We start from the raw sequence: 26,810 nt of genomic DNA on the forward strand, positions 1-26,810 counted from the left end.
GCAACAGGACAACTCCCCCTCTCCCTCCCTCCCCCCCCCCCCCCCCGTGTGTTCTGGATTCAGTAGCCCCCAAATCAGAGAAGGCTCTTAAAGTTGTTTTCAAATGCTCATGAAAGCCTCTACTTTTGCACAGAGTAATTAGCACGTGAGCTTGGGAGGGCACCACTTGCCCATTACCTGGTCACGGTCGCCTGCAAAACAGCAGCTCTTCATGGTACACGAGTTGAAGTAACCTTGGTTGTCAAACTGGAAGACAGGCAGTCGGGAGTGGATATCGTAGAGGACTGGTGGAAGACGCCGACGCAGTGCCAGCAGCTGGGTTCCATTGCTGTTGAATCGGACACTCATGGCACTTTGAAGGGACAGATTTCCACCATAGCGGAGCAGTGAACTACGAAAGGGAAGAGAGAACAAGTCAGGCAGGCTGCCTGAAATTTAAAGTGTACATAAGAGTATCAACTGTATTTCACTTTTTAAAATACATGTGTGATCTCCCAGTGTAGTTATCAGAGTTTTAAAGAGAAGAGGAAATTCTGCAGAATGATCTTTGCTCCAGGTGTCGTCATTTTCATTATGCTGCAATATAAACAATTTTATACATCTGAATAAAGTCTCTCTCTGCCCAATTTCTGCAGAAAAACATTCAAAGCACCCATTCCCCAGCAAATTTGAATCAAAGCTTGAATGACAAGCTATCAAAAGTGCTCAGTTTAGAACGGTGTTTGGAGATAGAGGCTAGTGCTGCTTGCTTAATTGACAGAGATTTTATTCTCCTCCCTGCCGCCATGTGCAGCACATAGAATTTGTCCCCATGCAGGGAATTCTAAGACACAGATGATTACAATTATTAACTAAAGAACAAAAAAACCACACACTGTTGTTGTAGGGTTGGGCTATTTGCCTTTTTGATTTTGCCCTGCCAGCACTCAGATCTTTTGGTTCATCCGGTGCCCTAACTAGTGTGGGCTAATATTTTTCTGCTACCATGCTGGTGGAGGATGGAGGCTGCAGCTCTTTATCCACAAGTAGATGATCAGACCATTCCCTCATTCCAGCTTCCATTTACAGTTTACATCTCTACAGCACATCAAGTAATGTTTGTGTTGACTGCTAGTGAGGACAATCAGCTCTAGGTATCTTAAATAAAAGACTACTTTAAGGTTAAGTTATTATGAGAAAGCATAAGATAAGAGTTAGCTAATCTCAAACATGCGTCACCTACAAATACTGCTAAGTAGGCAAAGCTTATATTACATAGGACACTATTGCCTAAAATTCTTACATGGTAGAAGTCTGTAGCCTCACCCAGCATGCTGCTCACAACAAGTGTACCTATGTCAACTCTTGCTCATGTGTCCAAGACAAAAGTGAGTGTTGGTGTTCCCAGACCCTAAAGATTCTTCTTTACAGGAAAGCCAAGCTCTTTGTCTCCCTCAGGTGCCCAGGATAATAGAAACTTGGTTGGCTTGGGTTCCTTTGTGCTTTAATTTTTTTTTTTTTTTAATTAATGGAGATATCCCATCTCCTAGAACTGGAAGGGACCTTGAAAGGTCATCGAGTCCAGCCCCCTGCCTTCACTAGCAGGCCCAAGTACTGATTTTGCCACAGATCCCCAAGTGGCCCTCTCAAGGATTGAACTCACAACCCTGGATTTAGCAGGCCAATGCTCAAACCACTGAGCTATCCCTCAACCCCAAAATGCATATTTACTCTATGGATGGGGAAAATCTTTTGTTTGCTCTGTGTCTGGTTTTAAGGGGTTTAATGACTCCTGCCACAACATCTGAGATAGACCTTTTCGTTCATGGGTTTGGGGGAGTCCCCACCAACTGATTTGTACACAGCTGTAAAATCTTGTCCACCCTCAGTAGCTAACAGGCATGTGCGTACAGATGTCACATATTTTCAGAGGAAGTTGACTCATAGATTTTAACGCATCATATTTCCAGATATAGTTCTCTGCCCAAGGCTTTTATAAAAGTGAGTCACTCCCCATGGAAGGGAATCTGCATTCCACAAAGGTTTAAGCATGTCTTGTTTCAGGACATATACTGTAAAACTGAACAGATACTTGCTCTTTAGTTAGAGTCAAGAAGAACCTATTAATGTATTTTAAATGGGCTCAGTTCCCCCCGCCGCCTCAGTGGCCAGAGCTGGATTTCCATGAAGAAACTAGACATGTTTTTCAAAAGTGACTAATAACTCTCATGTTGGGCACCCAAGGTGCCTAAAAGGATCTGATTTTCAGAGAACAGGTGCTCAGCATTTTCTGAAAATCAGCCCCCCCGCCCCATAAGATATCAATTTAAGCACCCAAAATCACCAGTCCCTTTTCAAAATTTATCCTGGGTTTTACTCCTAAATATTAAACCTACAAACCCTTGAAAGCCTCCTTTGTAAATGACTTCTTTATGAAGTCTGAGACAATGATAGTATGGAAACCTAACATCATAGGCTGAAACCATTTCCAACCTACTTTTTGAATGGAACAAACGTGAGTGGGGAAAAGTTGTTTTTTTAATAGACAAAAGTACCTAGAAGTGTTACAAGTTAACACTTGTAACTATATTCTTGAATTCACGGAGCCAGGTCTACATTTGGAAGGCTTTGCTCGTATAGCTATACCATTATACTGTATCAGCAAAGAGCTCGTAGGCCTGGGTCTACACAGAGATTTTGTACTGGTATATTGATGTCACTTATGGATGTGATTTTTTTTAAACTAATGTAGTTATACCAGTGCAGCTCTAGTATGGACACAGTTATACTGGTACAAAAATGCCTTATGCCGGTATAGCTTATCCCCCTTTCTGTAAGGGAACAGCTATATTGGCATAACTGTGTTCACACGAAGGGGAGTTGTACTGCTTTATCTATGCCAGTATCGTTAAAGTGGCACAACTTTCTAGTGCAGACAAGCCTCTAAGGTAGATGCAGTTATACTGGCAAAACTGTGCTTTTGCCAGTGTAGCTTATCCAAGCCACACACATCACAGAAAGAAAGAAAAAAAGCTATATCTGCACAAGTGCAGTTTTGCCAGTGTAACTGTGTGTATAATAGGGGTTTTTGCCAGCGTAGTTATGCTGGTCATAAATCTTGCCTTGTCATACCCCTAGCCAACATAGCTATGCTTGTAAAAGTCTGTAGCCTAGACCTGGCCTAGCAATGAAAAAGGGTAGGAGGGAGAAAAAAAATGCCTCCCTCCATTCGTTTGTACTGATTCCCCTGTATAGTCAGTCTGTCACCCTTGTTGTTTGTGGGGTTGTATTTTCCCCCCCCAATAAACCAACCGGGGAGAAAAAAATAGATATCTCTTAGAAAGGGAGGAGGGGGAAGTGACAGCTTTTAAAAAAACCACACTGACTAGATTTCAAGCTGCATGTGTACGTCAGTGCTAGTTTATTAAGAAGGAAGGGGGAAAACAAAAAAGCAGGTTGAGAAATGGGGTTTGGTGAAAAACTGCATGAAAATGAGAGAAAAAAAGTCAGCATTTTCAGGGGGAAATTTCAACATTTTGTGGAAAAACTGAAAAATTTTCACCAAAAACCTGAAAGTTTTTTTTTTTAATGAAAACTTGAAATCTACAAAAAGCAGTTCACACACACACACACACACACACAGTCACAAAAGAAAACTGTTGTGTTTTCTTTTTACTAACTAACTCCAGAAGAAACCTTCATGTTTAAACAGTGTTTTATTTTTAAATATTAAGAGTTTACAAGGCCATTCCATCCATCGCCATGAGGTCATCTTGCCACATCCTCCATTTCATCAATTCTGGCCATCTCTCTCACTATATCTGTTCCCCCTCACAATCCACACACTCCCTTTCCCCCCTCATCCCCTTTGATGAACACAGATGAGTCCCCTACACCAGCTCTTTGAACTTTCTCCTTGCATCACTACTGATTTTCTCTTTTTTTAAAAAGAATGTTGCTCAAAACCAACTTCTATACAACCTAGAAATAATAGTGCCCACCAGTGCCCCATGCCAGTACTCATTATCAGCCCACTACAATTCTCCCAGTCTACTGTCCCCACCTGCTCTCTTATAGTAACCTTTCCATGGTTGCGACTGCTATGCACTGACAGCTGTATGAAAGACACATTCCAAAATGCCATTTTATAGTAGTAGCGTAACATTAAAGCAGATGGAAACTGGTTTACAGACCTTTGCATTAGTCTCCCAGAGTGGTCGCAAAGTTATTTGACAAAAAAAACAAAAACAAAAAACTTTGTTAGATTTAATGTTGTGAATGTTTTAGTAACTTGGGGGAAACAAACTTTAAAAGAATATTTTATCTCAAACACCAGTCAAGCCCGAAAGAAATTCAGAGTTAAGGTTATACTTAAAAAGAAGTCTGAAGCTATGGAAATGTATATTTAAGGCCTCTCAAAAGCACCAAACCTCTGCCCTCACGTTCCCCCATAATGCAAGCTAACCTTTTAATGTAAATACAGCTCTGATCAGTAGAGTCCCATGTAATCTGCAATTTCATTGCTGTGGAATTGTACTCTAGAATCTCAGTTTTCATTAAGTTTCTCTGGTTGCAGTGAAGCTCAAACTGAATGTAAACCAATTGAATGTTATCTTTCCAAGACTGTCAACAGCTAGAAAAGTACTCAGTGGTCCGATCTACCCCATTCATCTCAATCAGGGCTCCCTGGACTCAGACTTCATGGCCATAGAATTCATTATTTTGTTGCACCAATTACCTGACATTTTGTATTCTGTCTTCCTGCCAGCACATGCCTGCCAGGACTCTCTGCTCTCCAGCTCCCCACTACAAGGGTGATTTAATTAGATTACACTGCATACTCCCTGCACAATTCCATGAAGCCAAGCAGCAGGTGGTTGGGGAGTCAATTGCGGGGGGGGGGGGTGTAAGAAGAAGAGGTAAAAGCAGAGATGGCAGAAGGGAGTTAGTGCTTTATAGCAGAATGGGGACCATGTTTGATAATTGTATATAGAAAGTTGGATGGGGATGGACAGGAGTATGCATGGTAAGAGGAGAAATTTTATAGAAGACTCACATAGGAAAGGGTGAAGAAGAGGGTCTGATGGTTAAGGAAGCATCTGAGGCATACGTCATAGCAGGTATAGTTAGCGATATCTAAAGTCTTGCATATCTTTTTGATTCAACTGTCGACTTTCTAAATGGTGCTCAATATGTGGATGATATACGCTCCTAAAGATTTCGCATAGCCTTGGCCCAAAGTTACTGAACAACTCCAAACCTACTAGAACCTTCCCAAGACAGTAAAAGGTACTCGGGTGGGGGGGAGGAGGGGGAGAGTACAATAAACCAAGTTTGGAATCTCTAGGTCAAACTATTTTAAAGTTATGATGTGGCAAAAAGGTAAAAGTTTGGTTTTTCAAACTGTCATAACTGTCACTTTCAGTTTTTGGGGCAGGAACAGTGTCTTTCTCCATCATTTGTGAAGTGCATACCACATCTTTAGTACTAATAATCTGACTAATCATGCTGTCTAGATTACCCCAAAAACTTTCCCCAGATAAAAGTCTCTTCTGGTAGAAAAGCACACACACAAAATCAGGTGGTCTAGTTTATAGTGCAAAGCTAGTTACAGTCTTAACTACCTGCTGACTAACAGGTCTTCCAATAATCTCACTTTCCAGCATTATGGCTGCCCCATGAAGAAAGCTCATAAATGCATATTGAGAGTTTTTGATTCCAATAATTCAAGATAAAAGGACTCCTGCTTCTCAGACTTAAATTGCTGGGCTGATGAAAAATATAGGTACAGTCTTCTTTTAAACTTTGATGTTGGGAGATTAGAATTTTCCCTTATACCATCTGAACTTGTACATAAGGTGCCCCCAATGCCCAGTCCCACAAGGATACATGTGCAATACAAAACAAAATAATAGCCATCACATACACAACACGTTTACATGTTTTATACATGCAAAAGATAATTAATGGGTAAAATGGACTACCAAATACAGCAAGAGAAGCTGCAGCCATGAATGCATTCAAAGGAGTTGGACAAACATTAAACCTTCTGTGCACTGGGAGATGGAACATTTGTTTTAAAATAGTTTTCAAAACACAGCTCCCTCCCCACAAACTTTAAACATTTAGCCAGCAGGAGTAGATCTAGCCAAATTGCAATAGTGACCAGATTTAGAAATAGTAATTCAGTCCTGTAGAAGCAGATGTCAAGTAGGCTTTCTGAGTTGAATACTGCATACTGTTTGGTCCACAAACCTGTATTGCATTTGGTTTTGGGGCACATGGGGAAGTGAGGAAAATGCATTTGCAGACTTTTTGGACAGGACCCCATTTTCTGCTATACACAGGGCTTAAGAGGGGGAAAAGGAGCATAACAGGGTACAAATCATAGCTACATAAGCGAATGGATCTAGAGAAGCTGTGCGGCACTCGTTTCAGCCCTAACTATACATTCAAGCCTACTTACCACAAATTACGTCCATTAGATTGGCAATTCTTTTAAGTGAAATTAACAACATGGTAGGGCTTGTCTCCAACTTCACAGTACCAAGTCAAGCTTTACAACCCACCATCAGCGTGAGCATACCAAATATCTGCTCGCCAACTGATGCTTAACTATTAAGCAGTTCTCAGCATAGATCTCTGTGGGAATTTGGGTAGCTTTTAATGCCCAGCTAATTCTCTGCTGAGTCTGGACAAAGCAACTGAGAAATCCAACATCTGAAATTCATTTCAACTTTGATAAGTGACTATAAGAATAGCATCTGCTTACTAAAAAATCAGATTCTTAGCTACTGTATTTAGTGACTAAAAATAAAAGTTGTCACTGTTTTTAATCCTAAAGAACCGAGACAACGAAAAGAGTGATGCACAAGTTGGAATACAATCCCATCTCAACCACGTTGTTTACCAAGTTCCAATCAGTTACACCTGTGCAAATCCACTGAGACAATGGGGCACCCTAGAACCTTTACTACAGGTGATGGGGATATCGAAAGAAAAGACGGTTACTCACCGTTGTAACTGTTGTTCTTCGAGATGTGTTGCTCATATCCATTCCATTAGGTGTGCGCGCGCCGCGTGCATGATCGTCGGAAAATTTTCTACCCTAGCAACACCGGCGGGTCGGCTGTGGAGCCCCCTAGAGTGGCGCCTTCATGGCGCTGAATATATACCCCAGCCGACCTGGCGCCCCCTCAGTTCCTTCTTGCCGGCTACTCCGACAGTGGGGAAGGGGGGCGGGTTTGGAATGGATATGAGCAACACATCTCGAAGAACAACAGTTACAACGGTGAGTAACCGTCTTTTCTTCTTCGAGTGCTTGCTCATATCCATTCCATTAGGTGACTCCCAAGCCCAACTTAGGTGGTGGGGTCGGAGTGAGACATTGCTGTGTGCAAAACCGCTGATCCGAAGGCAGCATCGTCCCTGGACTGCTGCACTAGTGCATAGTGAGCTGTAAACGTGTGGACTGATGACCAAACCGCCACTCTACAAATGTCCTGGATCGGAACTTGCGCCAGGAAAGCAGTCGAGGAAGCTTGGGCCCTCGTGGAGTGGGCGGTGAGGTGCGGTGCTGAGACACCTGCCAGGTCATAGCAAGTCCGGATGCAAGACGTAATCCAGGAGGATAGGCGTTGTGAGGAGACCGGTGAGCCTTTCATTCGGTCGGCCACTGCAACGAAGAGTTGCGTCGTCTTTCTAAAGTGCCTTGTGCGGTCAATATAGAAAGCCAGAGCCCTGCGTACGTCCAGAGAATGCAAACGTTGATCCTGGCGAGTAGCATGCGGTTTAGGATGAAAGACCGGGAGAAATATATCCTGGTTGATATGAAAAGGAGAAACCACCTTAGGGAGAAAGGCAGGATGTGGACGAAGCTGCACTTTATCCTTATGGAAAACTGTGTAAGGGGGCTCGGATGTAAGCGCCCTGAGTTCAGAAACGCGCCTTGCTGAGGTGATGGCTACGAGGAAGGCTGTCTTCCAGGATAGGTACAAAAGTGAACAGGTGGCCAGTGGCTCGAATGGAGGACCTGTGAGCTTGGAGAGAACCAGGTTGAGGTCCCACGTCGGAACGGGCTGACGTTGTTGTGGGTACATCCGGTCTAAGCCCTTGAGGAATCTAACGACCATCGGGTTAGAGAATACCGAGGACGCGAGTTCCCCTGGGTGAAAAGCCGATATAGCGGCCAGGTGAACTCTAATTGAAGATATCGCCAACCCCTGCTGTTTTAGGGAGAGGAGATATTCCAAAATGAGAGGGATAGGTGCCTGTAACGGGGACGTGGCTCGTTGTTCGCACCAACAGGAGAACCGTTTCCACTTGGCCAAGTATGTGGTCCGTGTTGAAGGCTTCCTACTGCTCAACAGAATCTGTTGGACCGAGAGTGAGCATTGTTGCTCTGCCTGGGTGAACCATGGAGCAGCCACGCCGTGAGGTGAAGAGATTGCAGGTCGGGGTGACGCATCCGGCCGTGGTCCTGAGAGATGAGATCCGGACATAATGGAAGCGGGATCGGTGTCTGAACCGAGAGTTCCAACAGTGTGGTGTACCAATGTTGTCTCGGCCACGCTGGAGCGACCAGAATTACCTGTGCCTGGTCTCTGCGCAATTTGAGCAGTACCTTGTGGACCAGAGGAAACGGAGGGAAGGCATAAAACAGGTGGTCTTTCCAGGGAAGGAGAAACGCATCCGAGAGGGAGCCCGGAGCTCGACCTTGCAGGGAGCAGAACACGTGGCACTTCCTGTTGTCTCGAGATGCAAACAGGTCTACCTGGGGAAACCCCCACTTCTGGAAGACGGAATGTATGATGTCCGGCCGGATAGACCACTCGTGCGTCTGAAAAGACCTGCTGAGTCGGTCCGCTAAAGTGTTCTGGACTCCAGGGAGGAACGATGCCGTGAGATGGATTGAGTGGGCGATGCAGAAGTCCCACAGGCGAATGGCCTCTTGGCATAGAATTGACGAACGTGCTCCTCCTTGCTTGTTGATGTAAAACATGGCCGTGGTGTTGTCGATGAGAACTAAACACACAGCGGCCACGTAGGAGATTGAGAAATGCCTGGCACGCCAGGCGCACCGCCATCAGTTCCCGAACATTGATGTGCAGGGCTAGCTGAGGTGCAGTCCATAGGCCCTGGGTATGGTGCTCGTTGAGATGGGCGCCCCAACCCAGAGATGAAGCGTCTGTGACCAGGTGCAGAGAGGGTTGTGGGGCGTGAAACGGCATCCCCTCGCAAACCACATTGTGATCTAGCCACCATGTGAGGGAGGTCAGGACCGAGTTCGGGACCGTGACCACCATGTTCAGGCTGTCCCGATGTGGGCGGTATATCGATGACACCCAGGTCTGGAGTGGGCGAAGCCGAAGTCTGGCATGCCTGGTTACGTACGTGCAGGAAGCCATGTGACCCAGCAGGGTGAGGCACGACCTCACCGTGGTAGTTGGGAAGGCCTTGAGCCCTTGAATGAGGCCCGTGATGGTACAAAAGCGGTTGTCTGGCAGGATGGCTTGTGCACGTCTGGAGTCTAGGACTGCGCCGATGAATTCTATTCTCTGGGTAGGTTCTAGAGTGGATTTGTCCTTGTTGAGTAGGATGCCCAACTCGTTGAATGTGTGCACTATTATGTGGACGTGAGCTCGAACTTGCTCTTTGGTGCGACCGCGTACCAGCCAGTCGTCTAGGTACGGGAACACCTGTATCCCTTGCCGACGAAGGTACGCTGCCACTACAGCCATACATTTCGTGAACACTCTTGGGGCCGAGGATAGGCCGAAGGGAAGGACTGCAAATTGGTAGTGCACCTTGCTTACCACGAATCGCAGGAAGCGTCTGTGAGGCGGGTAAATTGCAATATGAAAGTATGCGTCTTTCATGTCGAGGGCGGCGAACCAGTCTCCAGGATCGAGGGAAGGGATAATGGCCCCCAAAGAGACCATGCGGAACTTCAACTTTACTACGAATTTGTTGAGTCCGCGCAAGTCCAAGATGGGTCGCAGACCTCCTTTGGACTTGGGAATGAGGAAGTAACGGGAATAAAATCCCTTGCCCCTTAACTCTACTGGAACCTCCTCTATGGCCCCCATAGCAAGGAGCGTGGAAACCTCCTGTATAAGAAGTTGCTCGTGAGAAGGGTCCCTGAAGAGGGACGGGGAAGGGGGCTGGGAGGGGGGGGTTGAAGAAAACTGGATAGCGTATCCCCTCTCCACCGTGCGAAGGACCCAACGGTCCGAAGTTATAAGGGACCAAACACGGTGGAAGTGGGAGAGGCGATCCCGAAAGGAGGGGGCTGGATCCTGGGGGATGACTGGGGCGCCGTCCTCGACCGCACCTTCAAAAGTTCTGCCTGGGGCCTGCGGGTGGCCTTGGTGGCCCTTGGTTCTGACCGGGTTGAGGGCCGGTCCACCTTCGTCTACCACCTCGCCCACGCCTCCGGGCCGAGTCCTGTCTCTGACGAGGTGTGGGGGGGTAGAAGCGCTGAGGCTGAGGCCTAAATGGCCTGCGCTGAGGGCCCGCAACATGCATCCCCAGGGAACGCATGATTGTCCTGGAGTCCTTGAGGCTCTGCAGGCGAGAGTCCGTCTTCTCCGAGAACAACCCCTGTCCTTCGAAGGGCAGATCCTGCAGGGTTTGCTGCAGTTCCTGAGGCAAACCCGAAACCTGGAGCCAGGAGATCCTCCGCATAGCGATACCTGAGGCCAGGGTTCTCACAGCAGAGTCCGCTATGTCCAAGGAGGCCTGTAAGGAGGTCCGAGCCACCTTCTTACCCTCCTCTACCAGGGCCCCAAACTCCTCCCTGGACTCTTGGGGAACCAATTCCTTGAACTTCCCCATAGAGTTCCAGGAGTTAAAGTTGTAGCGGCTCAAGAGCGCCTGCTGGTTAGCCGCTCTAAGTTGCAGCCCTCCGGCTGAATAAACTTTACGGCCAAACAAATCGAGGCGCTTAGCCTCCTTCGATTTGGGCGCTGCGGCCTGTTGACCGTGGCGCTCCCTTGCATTCACTGATGCCACCACCAGTGAACACGGCTGGGGGTGGGTATACAAGTACTCGTAGTCTTTGGAGGGGACAAAGTACTTCCTTTCCACCCCTCTCGCTGTGGGTGGGATAGAGGCAGGAGTTTGCCATATCATACTTGCATTCGCCTGGATCGTGCGGATCAGGGGTAACGCCACTCTCGATGGGGCATCCGCCGCGAGGATATTTACGATGGGGTCCTGCACCTCCACTATCTCCTCCGCCTGCAGGTCCATGTTACGGGCCACCCTACGTAGGAGGTCCTGGTGAGCCCGAAGATCTATTGGGGGTGGACCTGTGCACGATGTGCCCGCCACTGCCTCATCCGGAGAGGAAGAGGAAGATGCCTCCGGTGGTAAAGGATCCAAGGGAGGGTCCTGGTCTCCCTGCTCCTGGGCCGGAGCATCACCTGCGCTTGGGTCCAGGACGTCAGGTGGTGCGGACACGGAAGCCTCCATGCCCCCTGGCGGAGGCCGAGAGATGGTGGACTCCGGGGCCCTTCTAACGGAGTGGCCCGAGCGAGAGGTCGAAGATATTGGAGCCCCTTGCACCTGATGGTACGCCCACGGGGTCCAGAACGACCAGTGAGATGGGCCATGAGCAGGGTCCTCTGCTACCTCCTGCCAATGGCCTATGTCCTGCTCCTCGGCTTGCCCCTGAGGGGGGTATGCCGATCTCGATAAGTCCTCAGAGGAGCGAGACACCGATCTCAATGGCCATGGCGGTGCCGAGTGCGCCGAGACGAATCCCGTGGGCTGCGGTGCCGCGCGGTGCCGGTCCGGAGATGTTCTATCTCCACGCGGTGCCGGCGATCGGTGCCGGGATCGCGATCGGTGCCGATGACCTCGCCGGTGCCGGGAGTCGGATCTGGACCTCGACGATGACCTGGAGTAGGCCCGGTGCCGGGAGCGGCCTCTCGACGTCGAGCGTCGATCGTAGCGGTGCCGAGAACTACGTCTCGATGTTGATCGGTGCCGACGATCATAACGGTGCCGAGACGTAGAGCGGTGCCGCGACGAAGATCTTGGCCGCGAGTACGACCGGTGCCGAGGTGATATCCGGCGCCGGGACTGTGAGCGGCGTGGGGACCTGCTTCGGGACCTGGACCGGTGCCGTGGTTCCAGCCCCTGCGATGGAGGGCGCATCAAGGCAGGTTTCCCCCTAGACTGGACGAGTCAACGGTGCCGGCGGTGCCGGTGGTTGGGGCGGTGCCGGCTCCGTGAGAGCGATCAAGTCTCTCGCCGTCGCGAAGGTCTCTGGGGTCGACGGGAGGCACTGTATCACCGCCGGTCTCGGTGGAGACCCTGTCTGCACCGGACTCAACGGCCTCGGAGCCGGAGTCGATGGTGCTGGAGGCACCTGTTTCCGGTGCTCCACAGGCGGACGCGGCTCTACCCCCGGCACTGGGGGAGCCGGCGTCTTCGGCACGGAGGTCCCCGTCTTATGGGCTTTTTTATGTCCCGGGGATAATGAACGGCGCCGAGGCACTTGCTGTGCTTGCGGTGCCGACGAGGTCCGGTGCCGTGGAGGCTTGTCCGACGCCACTCGCGTGGTCGGAATAGTCGGTGCCGCCGGGGCACTGCGCACCGAGGTGCCAGGTGCCGGGGCCTGACGCGCTGATGGAGCGTCCGGGCTAAGTGCCGCCTCCATGAGGAGTTGCCGGAGCCGAAAGTCCCGCTCCTTCTTGGTCCTTGGTCTGAAGGCCTTACAGATCTTGCACTTATCTGTTTGATGGGACTCTCCCAGGCACTTCAGACAGGAGTCGTGCGGGTCGCTTGTTGGCATAGGCTTAGCGCAGGAGGCGCACTGCTTGAAGCCGGGAGCCTTGGGCATGAGCCCGGCCACGCGGCCGGGGGAAAAAGGGGGAAGACAACCCCCTTAATCCCCTTGAACTATATAACAACTAGTAACAAGTGAAAAAACCAACTATTTAACTATAAACAACTAGAACTATAACTATAACTGTGAATGACTAAATAAGCTAGGGAGAGTGGAGAACAGCTATGCCGCGCTCCACAGTTCCAACGACCGTCAGGGGCGGTAAGAAGGAACTGAGAAGGCGCCGGGTCGGCTGGGGTATATATTCAGCGCCATGAAGGCGCCACTCTAGGGGGCTCCACAGCCGACCCGCCGGTGTTGCTAGGGTAGAAAATTTTCCGACGATCGTGCACGCGGCGCGCGCACACCTAATGGAATGGATATGAGCAAGCACTCGAAGAAGAACACAGCTTGCCTCACAAACTCTGGGGTGAATTTGCAGGACTGGCAGTTAGTGGGGAAAAAAAAATCAGTTTTTACTTGTATGCTATTACATTTGTCCTGGAGTTAGTGAGAGACATCAGTCTTTTAGAGTCATACTTCAGAAAGGAAATCTTATAGAGGATTTTTTTAGGTTGTTATCATTGCTGACAAAAAAGGACGGCCATTCTGTTACTCAGAATTTCCTTCACTTGTTATTTATCATGTCCCCTTCTCTGTAGCTAGAAGAGCAGACAAAAGTCTCTCTCCAAAACTGGGCAGATGACAATATACACTCATGGGGCTTTTTATTTTTCCCCTGTGTGAGCCACCAAGTAATAGGAACATAAAACTTTATTCAATTGTACACAGCGAAGAGGTGTCACTTCCCTGATACGAAGTTAAGGTATTAGATCAGTGCAGGTTTTGGCTCACTTTAAAACTGCTTTCCCCCCATTACTTATACTCCCCTGCAACTTTCCTTCACAGAGTAGTTCTCAGAGGTGGCATCCTCCTGCAGGAAGCGTTATTAGTGTAATCAGCTAGAACCAACCCATATCCCTCAGAGAGATGAAGGCCACCAGTAACAAGATACCTGAAGTCAACTCTCAGAGATCACCATCGGTCATGGTAACACCAAGCACAACCAGAGCAACCACTGATGGAGCATGTCTGCGTGAGCAAGGTAACATTCACTTTCTGCCATAAGCATCACTTCACTCACTCATTCAGAACTATCCTGGCATTTTGTCTGCTTCTACTGCCAGCTGGGTGAGCCAGATTTGGAATGCTGGCATTGCTGCACAGCTCTGGATACAACAGACAAAGACAAACATACATTTGAGCTTAATTGGTGGTGGTGGTGGGTTTTGTAGAATTAAGAGAAAGATGTTCTGTCTGTGGACTAAATCTAAGTCCTAACATATATATACTGGTGTTGGGGGCAGGGTGAAGAAGGAGAGAATGACAGAGTTATGTGCAATACGGTCATTGCCATAGCTGGACGCACTGTGTACGGGCAGCACTCACGTGTTAACCAAACATGTAGCTCAGATGAACAATATGAGGCTATCAATCCAAGATCAGCACCATTACTGCAAATAAATCAATTTCTGCTGGAAGCTAGTGGGGGGGGGAGGGGGGAGAGGAGGGGAAGGGGAGAACCACAACAGCCAGTATTTGCTCAAGGCTTCCTTTCCAGGGAAGTGGGGGGTGGGGGAAGAGAGAAGAGGGGGAGGGACCACTTATGCCTGAAACAAAAAAACTGCCTTTTTAAAAAGAGCTGTTTAAATAAACATTCCAAAAAAAGATGGAATGTTTAACATTTGGTGGGTCAGCATAAGCTTGCCCAAGTTGTTCATAAGTTAGCTTGGCCACACTTAGTAGCCACCGATACAGAGAGACTAGCATAGGACCTTGGGGGAAGTTTAAAACAAAAAGTGCACCAGGATAGCATTAGTGGAGCCATTCAATACACATTCCTCTTGATAAGCAACAAATGTTACACAGTGAAATGTATTACAGTCAATGTCTTTAGGAAATGAAAGTCATTTGTGGGGGAAGGAAGGAAGGGAGAGAAAGTGTTGATAATTTCAAGCAGGGCTGTTTACAATATAATGCAATAAAGAAGACGGACCTTAAAAGGAAAAAAAAAATTGAATGCTTGTAACCAATATGAAAACAAAATGCCTAATACACACGATCACATGCCATCAGGTTTGTCAGCACTCTGTAACCACTAACCTGAGGCACTTCTAACGGTGCAAAAAAGAATTTGTATTGGGATAAAACCTGGCAAAAAGAATCTAAGCCTGCGAAAAACAGAGAAGGAGATTTTAACAGATCAGTTTGGCTTTGAAAGAAGGTTGTTTTCAATACACAAACAAGAAGTTCTCATTTATTATGGATCACTCCCTATAGGGACTGAAAATATTGATGGTCTAGAAGAAAACACAAGATGAGTTTCTTGGCTTTTGAGACCAGTGGACTTCTCTACTTTATTTACAAAGCCAAAACAAACCTGCTATACAGCTAACATGCTTTGAAAACATAAGCATGGCCATACGGAGTCAGACCAGTGGTTCATCTAGTCCAGTATTCTGTCTTCAGACAGTGGCTGGTACCAGATGCTTCAGAGGGCATGACTAGAACAGGGCAATTATCAAGTGATCTATACTCTGTTGTTGTACCAGCTTCTGGCAGCCAAAGGTTTAGGGACACGGAGCATGGGGTTGTACTGCCATTGATGGACCTAACTTCGTGGGTTTTTTTTAAAACCAGTTATACTTTTGGCCTTCACAACATGCCCTGGTAACAAGTAACACAGGATGTCTGAGTTGTGTGAAGAAGTACTTCCTTAGGTTTGTTTTAAACCTACTATTAATTTCATTGGGTGACCCCCGGTTCTTGTGTTATGTGAAGGGGTAAATAACACTTTCTTATTTACTTTCTTCACATCATTCATGATTTCACAGATCTATCCTCCCCACCCTAGTTGTCTCTTTTTTAAGCTGAAAAGTCTGAGTGTTTTAAATCTCTGCTCATATGGAAGCTGTTCCTGTCCCCCAATATTTAGTTTTTTTGCCTTTCTTTGTAAATTTTTCCTAATTCTAATTTTTTTTTTGAGATGGGGCAACCAGACCTGCACACAATATTCCAGGTGTGGGCATACAATGGATTTACATAGTGGCATTATGATATTTTCCCTCTTATCATCAATCCCTTTTTTCATGGTGCCTAACAGTTTGCTTTTTTTTGACTGCTGCTGCACATTGAGCAGATGTTTTCAGAGAATTATCCATAATGACTCTAAGATCTCTTTCTTGAGTGGTAACAGCTAATTTAGACCCCATCATTTTGTATATATAATTGAGATGACGTTTTCCAATGTGTATTACTTTGCATTTTTCAGCACTGAATTTCATCTGCTATTTGGGTGCCTAGTTACCTAGTTTTGTGAGATCCCTTTGTAACTTTTCACTGTCAGCTTTGAACTTAACTATCTTGAATAGTTTTGTTTGCAGCTGCAAACTTGACCACCTCACCCTTTACCCCTTTTTCCAGATCATTTATGAGTAGGTGGAACAGCACTGGTCCAAGTACAGAGCTTTGGGGGACCCTGCTATTTACCTCCCTCCATTTTGAGAGCTGACCATTTATTCCTACCTTTTGTTACCTTTCTTGTAACCAGTTATTGATCCATGAGAGGACCTTCCCTCTTATCCCATGATTGCTTACTTGACTTAAGAGCCTCTGATGAGGGACCTTGTCAAATGCTTTCTGAAAGTCCAAGAAAGCTATATCCACTGGATCACATTTGTCCATGTTTGTTGACAGTCTCAAAGAATTCTAGTAGATTGGTGAGGCATAATTTCCCTTTATAAAAGCCATGTTGGCTCTTCATCAGTGTCTGATAATTCCATTTTTTACTATAGTTGCAATGAATTTGCCTGATACTCAAGTTAGACTTCAATAGCCTGTAATTGCTAGGATTGCCTCTGGAGCCCCCCCTCCCATTTTTTTTTTAAATAGGGATTACAATAGCTGTCCTCCAGTCATCTGGTACAGGGACTGATTTAAGCAATAGGTTACATACTACAATTAGTTCTGCAATTTCATATCTGAGTTCCTTCAGAAGTCTTGGGTGAATACCATCTGGTCCTGGTGAATTATTATTGTTTAGTTTAATCAGTTACTTACAAAACCTCCTCTACTGACACATCAATCTGGGATAGTTCCTCAGATTTGCCACCTAAAAAGTATGTCTCAGGTGTGGGAATCTCACTCACATCCTCCACAGTGAACAGCAATGCAAAGAATTCATTTAGCTTCTCAGCAAGGGCCTTCTCTTCCTTGAGTGCTCCTTAAGTACTTCAATCAGCCACTGGCCCCACCGACTGTTTGGCAGGCTTCCTGCTTATGATGTACTTAGTTTTTGAGTCTTTTGCTAGTCGCTCTTCACATTCTTTTTTATACCTGTACACTTGACTTGGCAGAGTTTATGCTCCTTTCTATTTTCCTCAGTAGGATTTGACTTCCTATTTTTAATCGATGTCTTTTTCGTCTCTAACTGCCTCTTACTCTGTTTAGCCATGGTAGCATTTTTTGGACCTTTTTTTTTAATTTGGGGGGTATATGTTTAGTTTGAGCCTCTACTACAGTGTTTTTAAGCAATTTCTATGCAGCTTAGAGGCATTTAATTCTTGTGTCTGTTCCTTTTAAATTTCCGTTTAACTAGCTTCCTCATTTTTGTGTAGTTCCCCTTTCTGAAGGTAAGCTACTGCGGTTGGTTGCTTTGGTATTTCCCCCCCTACTGAGTTCTGAGGTCTCTTAATGCCTGTGAAACATATAAAAGGGAGGTGAAAATAGCCCATCAGTGCATACAGTAAAAAATTAATCTACACATACAAGATGGTCCTAAGAATTCTAATATAATTTAATAGTATGTGCACAATGTTCTGAATGCCCTTTAGTATTTCTAATCATAGCAATACTTCGTACAGGTAATTCCTGTAGGACTACACCACCCAGAATCCTTCACAGGAAATTGTTGGGAGAGTGAAAAAACAAAGCTTGGGCGAAAATTAAGCTTCCAGGTCTGTCTTCCCTTATAAAATTAACCCCACATAAGTACAATACACTACATCCTTCCAGACTGGATAAAGCGTGGAGAAATGTAGAGTAAATAGTACTGCCAATTCCAAACATTTAAAAAAAAAATCACGTGTACTCCTCCCCCACACAAAAAACAAAATATATTTTAAAATCATGAGGTTAAATTTTATATTTATAAAATCTGACGGGGGGAAGGGGAGGGGAAGAGAGGGTTGGCTTTCTGGTTCTTGTAGGGTTCATTTAAGTCTCATTTTCAAGTTTTTCCATCCCAACCAGGAAGGCTAAAAACTTTCATTAAAACAAAAACAAAAAGTAAATTGAGATTCTCATGTGATAATTGACTTCAGGAGCTAGGACTTTAAAATAAATATCACAAGACTTGTGATAAATTTGTAAGAGTTGACAAAACTGGGTAAATATCAGGAAGGATTTCCCCAGGGTTAGATCTGCCCCATCTTCCAGCTCTATGATCTAATTTGGCCAGTGAATGCCTCCTTTGCCCTGCCAATGAATTCAGCCTTTCTGGCCAGTTCACTTCTTTCACAAATATCTTTGTGCCTTCTTCCATTTCATCCTTTATTCATAGACAAAGCTACAGACTTTTGCATTTGAGGGAGGAAGGGTGAAGGGGAAAGCATAAAAAAAAAAAAATAAAAAAAAAAGTTATCCTTCTTCAAACCCCTCCTTCAGACTCACCTCCACCCTTATGCCTACAAAACACAGCCAGATCACAACAGTTAGGCAGCTGAGTCAAGACTACTGCTGATTTTGCAAAATCATGCTTATTTTACTGTTAACTAATTCTCCTTCCATCCCCTCTCCATTTGCTTGTTTCATCCACCTGTTGAGTCTTCTCATAAACCTGTCCCAGAGAGCTCAAACTCTGAATCATCTTCATGACATATCTGTACAGCACCTGGCAGAATAGAGCCATGATCCCTGTTTAGGTCCTCTAAGAGCCGCCGTAAATCTAAATAATAAACGAGATCTACCAGACTGTAAAATGGTTTTTCAACAGAAACAGAAGACCTTTTGTTTGATTTAAAAAGCCAAGTGGAGAATACAATTTAAAAAAGAATCCTGCTATGACCACAGGGAATGGTCTGAATCACCTAATAGACCTCTTCCATCTCTAAATTCTCTGATTTAGGATTTTATTATTTAAATTGGTCAAAAGTAGCAGTTGTATGGTAAGGTGACGGTGTGTGAAGGGAATATACGTAAGCAGGATTCAAAGTAAAAACAAAAACCAGCAGATTCCACCAGACTGACGAGACACCAGATATGCCATAGGAAAGCGACCTTCAGACAAAAATGAAGGCACAAATTATCGTTTCTGAAATGAAGCCGATTTGACATCAGTAAAAAGCAAGGTACACAGCTACCAGGGAAGGCAATGTGTTAGTCTGGAAATAATTCATTATGAATTACAAACTGCTGCACTTGAAAAGTGAATCTGTTACTATTACTTTACCTTAGCAGTTGAGCCAGAGTCAGACTGCAAGACTATCATGATGTTGGACACTAATACACACACACCAGGACTGACACTGCTAAGCAAATGAAACGAAGTGCAGCCACACCCCTCTTTAGTATCAAAAGTAATCACAACTTTCTTAAGTAACCGGTGATGGAAAGAATAAATCAATCTGATTATGGGGGTAGCGTTTTGCTGCTATATTAGTCCTTCCATTAGAGAATCCCAAAGCAGGGATTTACAACTAGCCAACCAGTTAAGGATCACATGCGTCCCTGTAAATGGGTAAACTGAGGTAGAGAAAGATAGCGAGATTTGTCCAGCTGACACCATGATAGAGTTGAAAATAGAAGTCAGGTTTTCTGACTCCCACTCTGTTATGTGAAGATACTTTTATTCTTGGGCGGGGGGGGGGGGGGAAACAAACAAAAAAAACCCTCTCTAAATATCCTTTCATGGTCCCATTTATTGACTGTTCCATAAAGGATTTTGTGATGCAGTTTTAATGAAAGCTGCTATATATAATGAAGCTGAGTAGTACTGAACCAAGGCAGGACAATATGTATGCTGGAAAGTTCATACCTTTCACAAAGCCTTGTACCTATTCACTGCTAACACTATTCTGGAATCAAAGCAGCATTTAATATATAACTGATGAAAGTGTTCCAGGTACCCTTTCACAAAAGATACTCCTAGCACAGGTCACTACCATTGTTGTAGTACAGAGTGCAGCCCTTTTCTTATGAGAATGCGCTTTGCATCCCTTCTCAAACACACCATCCTTACTCAGCCCATACCTCTGCCGCTTTCCTCAAGCACATGAGAAATGAATATGCGCAAGAGAAACAAATAATCAAAGCAGTAGATCACTCCACTCCTTTTACACCACCACCTACATGTGACACAGAGGCCCATTGGGTACCAGCTGCAAAGGGTTTACTATTCTGTGACAGCAGTTCCTAACAGACCTGAAACTCACAACCCATAGCACATCACTTCCAAGGTATTTATCCATAAAGAATATCATGTGAGGTTTACACTAAAAGCTGTAAAATGTATGTATTGCTACTAGATACTGGAAATGTGTTCTTATAGTTTGCATCAAAGTGTTAATTCCAGGCACGAGTGAAAAACTGGTTCCTTGCCAGACCAGATATGTTTACCCATCTATCTGTTGAAATGTAAATTGAGTGTTGTCTCATTCACAATCACCTTCATGCAGATGAAGGATTGTGCAATTTATCAGGAAGAGCAGAACAGCAGGGGGAAAAGAGCCTTATCTGGGGGTGCACTTCAAAGGTTTACTGGACTAGCTGAGGGACAAGGAAAGCACCCTATTATCCTGCATCTATGAAATAAATGAACACAGTTTACACTCATGAAAATGGGATCAAAACCAGCCTGGAAATGCTGCAAAAAGCATTGGGGGAGATAAGCCTACTCTAGACAAGAGGTTAGCTTGGTTCATTTAGTCTAGTCTCTAGAAATTGTGTATTTTGTTTTATATGTAACCCTTCTGCTTCCATTATCCTTAACTTACTCTCTCTTGAATCTTGATATTTGATAAAAAAAAAAAAACTTATTTTTGTTTTCACTATAGATATATCTCAGTGCTGTGGTGTTGTACATGGTATTGATCTGAAGTTGAATCATACAAGCTGGTGTGTGTACTGTTCCGTTAGGGACAGCATATCTGGTATTACTAGGAGCAAATCAGTGGATAAGCGACTGAACACTACAGGGGAATGGTTCAAAGGGGCTCAGGGACCAGGGAACACCTACTGTTAATCTGCAAGGCAAAGTACGGGCTGGCATAGCCCAGACAAGATTGTTTGGGTGGCTAACAGGCTGGAGGAGTCAGGGAGCTGACACAGTTAAGCACACACAAGTCTCCCCCTTGCTGGAGGCACAGGGGTAACAAGGTGACTCTCAGACTTGGGCACTTTGAGAACTGTCAAAACACCGAACTAAAAACAAACAAGTTCATTAACAATTCACCCTGAGTTTCAAAGACAAAGGAAAATAAACCCCTTATAAAAGGACAAGTCATTTGCCCTTTGAGACAAGGCTGAGATACAAAGGTGCCATTTCACAGTTATCACAAAGCAATAGCTTGTCTAAGGAAGAAATATATCTAGCAAGTGCACTACAGCCATCTTAGGACACACCCCATGCCAGTGAATAGCTCTATTCCCCCCTCCCCCTTCCCTCTTGCTTGGCTCATGGCCTGTGTTTTTATGAGTGATTTAGTCTTTGTTCTGCAGGTGTTAAAAACCCTCATTATACACAGACATGGAGGTCATATTTTTACCTATAAACAGGGTTTTTTATTCCACCTTGTTTAATTATGCTTCCAATAGCCAGTCAAAAATAATTTGCCTTTCTATTTGTAATTGAGAGATCACATATTGTGTTCACCAACGTTATTGATGCAAACAATCAGTAACTTCCTTTTAGAGCTTCTTCCCCCTAAAAGTCTAGCAGCTCCTTTGCAAGGGGACCCACAAACAACCCCTAGTGAATAAAGTCTATTTAACATGCATATAGCTTCTCTCCTCTGACTGAAGAGTTTGTTTTTCCAGACTAGTTCAGCATTGTACTTTATATATGTATACCTGGATCTCCTAATTTATCTAAGTATTAGAAATATTCATTTTGATACACTTACCTCTATCATATGGACACTGAACAAGTCTTAGTATTTATAAAAAAGCTTTGAGATCCTTAGCTAAAAGTGACAGGTTTTGTTACTAATAAGAAGCCATTCAACTCAAAAAACCATCAGACTCCTCCAAAGTTTCACTTTAGAGATGGGCCACTACCCCATTCCACTCCCTTGCCACCTTCTCCTCCTCCCCGCCTCCCCAAAAAAGAAGATTCAAATTAAAGAGCAACCTTGCCTCTTAGACCTGGCACTCCTACATAGAAGAATATGAAGAACCTGCTCAGTGTAAGGTCCAACTACAATTTCTGAATGTGTGTTGGAAATTGGTCCGGTCTATATTTTACATTAGTCTGTTTTCAGTGCAACCATTGATGACGCCAGTTATCAGCACCTGGTAAAATTTTTTAGTGTCCACAAGTTGTCTCCTAGCTCTCAGAGTCTATATTAACGGGAAGGAATGGAGGTGGGGGAAGTGACAGAACTACCAACATATAGTGCCATTCTCTTTTTTGGGCAACTAAAACAGTTTACCACAGTAAGACTTCAGCAGTACCAGCCAGTGCCTATTTCTTCTCAGCTCTGGACCATCTGACCTGCAGCAGAGCTCAGGCTGCTACAAGTCTCGGTCTTGGGTTTAAAAGACTATGGTCTGGAGCAGGCCAGACTCTACTGGAAGTTTGAGAACACACACTTCAGTGGGAAGGAGGTGCAGTAGCACAGAGCTCAGCACAGAAGCTTGTTGCTAATGGACACAGACTGCATAGTTAACTCAAGTGATCGGTACCCTGGTTAGCCTAGCCCAGGTGTGAGCAGCAACACGATAAAGCCATACTCAAGTTATTGTGCCCACACTGTTGCCATCCTCACTCATGTGAGTCATTAGGACTTCTGTGATCAAATCCCATGGTTCTCAGTGCTGCAGTAAGCAGAGATTAGCACTTCAGTGGTTTAGCATGCAGTCAGATTGCAAAGTGGGCCAGTTACCAGCCCGGACATAAGCAGCACTCCGGCTTTAGCCTATAACCCAAGACAGGCCAGCTAGCTCAGGTGTAAAGCACCACCATACTCTGATGAGAGGCACATAGACAAAAGCCAAGTCAGAGGCAACATCTGAGTAAGATTCTGAGTCCATTGCAAAGTTAAGACAAGCTCTAAAAAGGCAGGGAGGCCAAAGAGAGATGACAGTACCAATCTCAAAAAGCTTGATTTACCTACCAGGTTGTATCCAGCAGAGACTCTTTGGTGATGTCTACACTGCAGCTAGAGGTGCAATTCCCATCGTGGGTAGACAGATTGGCACTACCTCAGCTTGAGCTAGCACACTAAAAATAGCAGCATGAACATTACAGCACAGGCTAGCCACTCAAGCTCAGACCATGGGTTAGCTAGCTGCTTGAGTGAGTCCAAGCCCACCAGACCCAAGTTGTCACCAGTGTTGCAACATTCACACAGGTCTAGCTCACTAAAAATAGCAAAGTGAGGGAGACTCAGGCTGTCTACCCGGGCTGGGAATCATACTTCCCAGTTGCAGCATAGACATACCTAGTGATAAGCATCTTTAGAAATACCTTAGGTAAGTGTGTATGGTATCTATACCAGCAAATTAGAAAAGTGTTCATCTCAGGAGTACAAATATTTGGCAGCAAATACACCAGCAGTTTGCTGTGCAAATTTTACAGATTTAAAGAAGCACTTCTGCTTTTAAACCACTGGAGCACTGCATTTTTCCAAAAGCTACCACCAAAGATTAGGTTTGCACGTAAAACTTTAGGAAAGAGAAATGCTCGGCCGTGCAGAAAACAGGACTCACAGGTAAAGTGGTGGATAAAGTCTGAATGCAGTCACAAGAGCTTCAATACCTGATCCATTTCCAAAACAGTAATTATGCTGAAGGCTCCAACACCCTCAAAAATAGAACTACCACCATACAAAAATCCTCATCCTACAAAATCTGAAATAGTACCAAAGCTCTCCACAAATTCAATGGGGTTCCACTGTCAGTTTCAGTGGTTTACTGCATTACTTTTCACAGTGGTAAAAAGCAGTCTTCAGACACAACTGGAAATAAATGCGCAGATCTCAATTTAGCATCTAGGCATGAAGGGCATTTGTACTGAATTATGCATTGCCAGGCGGAGCCCAGGAGCAGAACAATAGCCAGTAGTGCAGGTTAAGGGTGAGGTGTATCAGTTGAGCTGCATGGCACCACAGAACTCGAGTAAGAGGATGCTACAATTTAGGTCTGAGATGCATTTGTAGAACTGTGGAAGAGGACTGCAAGTCAGATTTGTGTTGCTTTGGTAGAGCTGTGGAGGCGAGAGTTTACACTGCATCTATTTGTCCTGTGCCTGTACTAGCTATCACCAGTAATTTCAACAAGTACAAAATTAGTCAAACTCACATCAAAAGGCAAAAATGGCGGGGAAGAGGAAATGAGTTGACAAAAATGCTGATGAGTAATAGTTGACAAAAATGCATTTTTTTTTTTGCTGCACACAGCAGCACAACTTTCATTTAGGAAAGAGGCTGGCAGATGTCCCAACATACACACACAAATATATATTGCATATAATGTTACTGTACTGAACCAATTAAACAGTTAGTGCTTATACAGAGCCAAGCAAAGGGATGTGGTTTCTTGGCCATTTGAAGGGACTTCTGCAATCCCAAAGCTTGCAAATTAGCATTTATTTGTCTGCTCTTGAGATTACTAATTTCTTTCTCCCCATTTGAATACCACAGCTCTTATCGCTTGACACTATGGAACATGAGGCTGGTGCCACAATATGGCCACAGAGCAGCACTAAAACCCCCACAGTTCCTTTTCCTCAGAATAGGTCCTTTTATGAACAGAGCTCCACTTAAAGCACAGTCATAAGATCAGACTACGTGCAGATCTTTTACTTCCACAAAGAATGGAGAGCACATTACAGTTGCTGTTTATTTAAGGTTGTCTAGATCCAGCAGTAATGCTTAACTAATATTCAAACTCATAAGTGCCCTTTCACAATGGAGGTTTGTGTCATTCACAGCAGGGGGAGAAAAAAGTACTAGAGAGAACCACTGGGAAGTATTATATGAATAAATAGCACCCCATTAATTTTAACTAGGAGAAAAGTCGGTACAGTCCAGACTAGATTTTTTCCTTAGGAATCAGAATTATTCTTACATTTCACTTACATAAGGGATGGGATTCAAAACAAAGGTTCCATAGTAGGCTTATTTGCCAGGTGGGAGGGGGGGAAATGTTGCACTGTATAGCAGAGTGCAGAGGCCTTACATTGGATCGAGCATCATGGAAGTTAACTCTTCAAGTTTCCATTAGCTCACACCCACACAGGTAGACAGGACTGAGGCAATAAGGAAAACCAGTCAGGAGTGAAGGGTTGGATTTTCAGTGGTGCAGACCACCTGAAGTTCCCATCCATTTCACTTGGTGGCGCTGTTGCTCAGCACTTGGAGACAGCAGTTACATTATATGTGTACCATCGTGAAAGCTTGCAGACAACCAACCAAAGCCTGCCTCAAATAGTGCTTTTCTGGCAAGCTTGTTAAAGATGCTGACTGGGCTACAACAAGAACCAGCCTGTTTTAACCCAATGTATCTCACATGCACAACTTCCAAATTCTTTCGCTTCATTCACAGGAACACCTTGACATGTTAACATTCTGACTGTCGGTATGTCACAGTGAGAGCTCTTCCCCAAACCATCTTAGTAGCTTAACTAAGCTACTGCAGAGAAGAAACAGTCTGACTTACTACTTTAGTGCCTTAGTATGTACAAATGATACCCTGCAAAGGTGCATATCTACAGCCTAATGCCATGTGTGCCAGTTCACTGAAATACAGCAGCTTGTAACAGCAAGGGGTTAAGTGGGTCAAGGAGACTATAATAGTCTCCTTACTCCCCCTAATACAGTTAGGAGGAGTCCATTCTCTGACTACAGAGGATTCTTTACAAGCTGTTCTGCCTTGAGCTACAGAGCCACCTTTCAGTACTTTCTTTGGGGAGACAGGGTGAGAAATGCTCTCTTTTTGACTTTACTGGAGTCCTGAAGATACACTGAGTTTTACCCCACTTTACATTTTCCACGTGATAGACCCCACCTTTCCAGGATATTCAGACAGGAAGGAACATCCTTAAAGTCCAAAGAATCTGCTCTTTAATTGATGGGAAGGTTCATTACTGAACCAAGTGAGGCAATCCCTACCTACAGAGCTGGAACTTGCTTCCTGGGCTTGGAGTATGAGAGAGGCAGTAAGACCACGCTCCAACTCAAGATGCTAATATGGATAAGATTCATTAGCCCAGCCCTCTTAGTTTTAGTAAGTTCTGTATGAATAGTAGTGCATCTTAGGCTCAGGTAAACTTTAGACAATTATTTATGCAAATAGCTTTTTCTTATCAGAAGGGGCAATATACACCGGAGTACTGTTCTCTTAGCTGAGGAAAGAAGTTCTACAAGACAACTAAGAGCTGATTTGATTTTAGGAGTTGCTTGTTCTGTTTTTAAGAGGTGGTGAAAGCTACTGTCTTAACCTCAACACCCAGCTACTTGAAAGCAGACTGACTTATATGACAAGGGCTAGAAGTCATAGTAGGCCATCAGATGGTAACTTTTGGTTACTACAAACCTTAGTTGGATTTGAACCAGTCTCTTACAGGTGAAGAGTTCCGTATCTCACTACCAATCCCCTATGGAAACTATTCAGTTTCACCCCCTTTCACTCAACCAAACAAGACACTTGTTCCTGGACAGCATTTAACACCTTCACCCTTCAAGAATGAGGCATAGGGGTGCAAGCTCAGCATCCCCAT

General features: G+C 45.0%; 1 protein-coding gene across 4 annotated transcripts in view; it reads right to left on the bottom strand.

Annotated features, from left to right (window-relative positions):
• The window catches only part of DCAF5 (DDB1 and CUL4 associated factor 5), a 100,299-nt gene that overhangs the window by 40,399 nt on the left and 33,090 nt on the right, over window positions 1-26,810 (bottom strand). For all 4 annotated transcript variants that reach the window (XM_008172540.4, XM_005305916.4, XM_042849343.2 and 1 more), the window contains one exon: window positions 178-391. In XM_008172540.4, the coding sequence (XP_008170762.1) occupies window positions 178-391 (214 nt within the window). The remainder of the gene's footprint in view (window positions 1-177; window positions 392-26,810) is intronic.

This window comes from Chrysemys picta, chromosome 4, assembly GCF_011386835.1.
Source record: "Chrysemys picta bellii isolate R12L10 chromosome 4, ASM1138683v2, whole genome shotgun sequence".
Taxonomy (NCBI): Eukaryota; Metazoa; Chordata; order Testudines; family Emydidae; genus Chrysemys; species Chrysemys picta.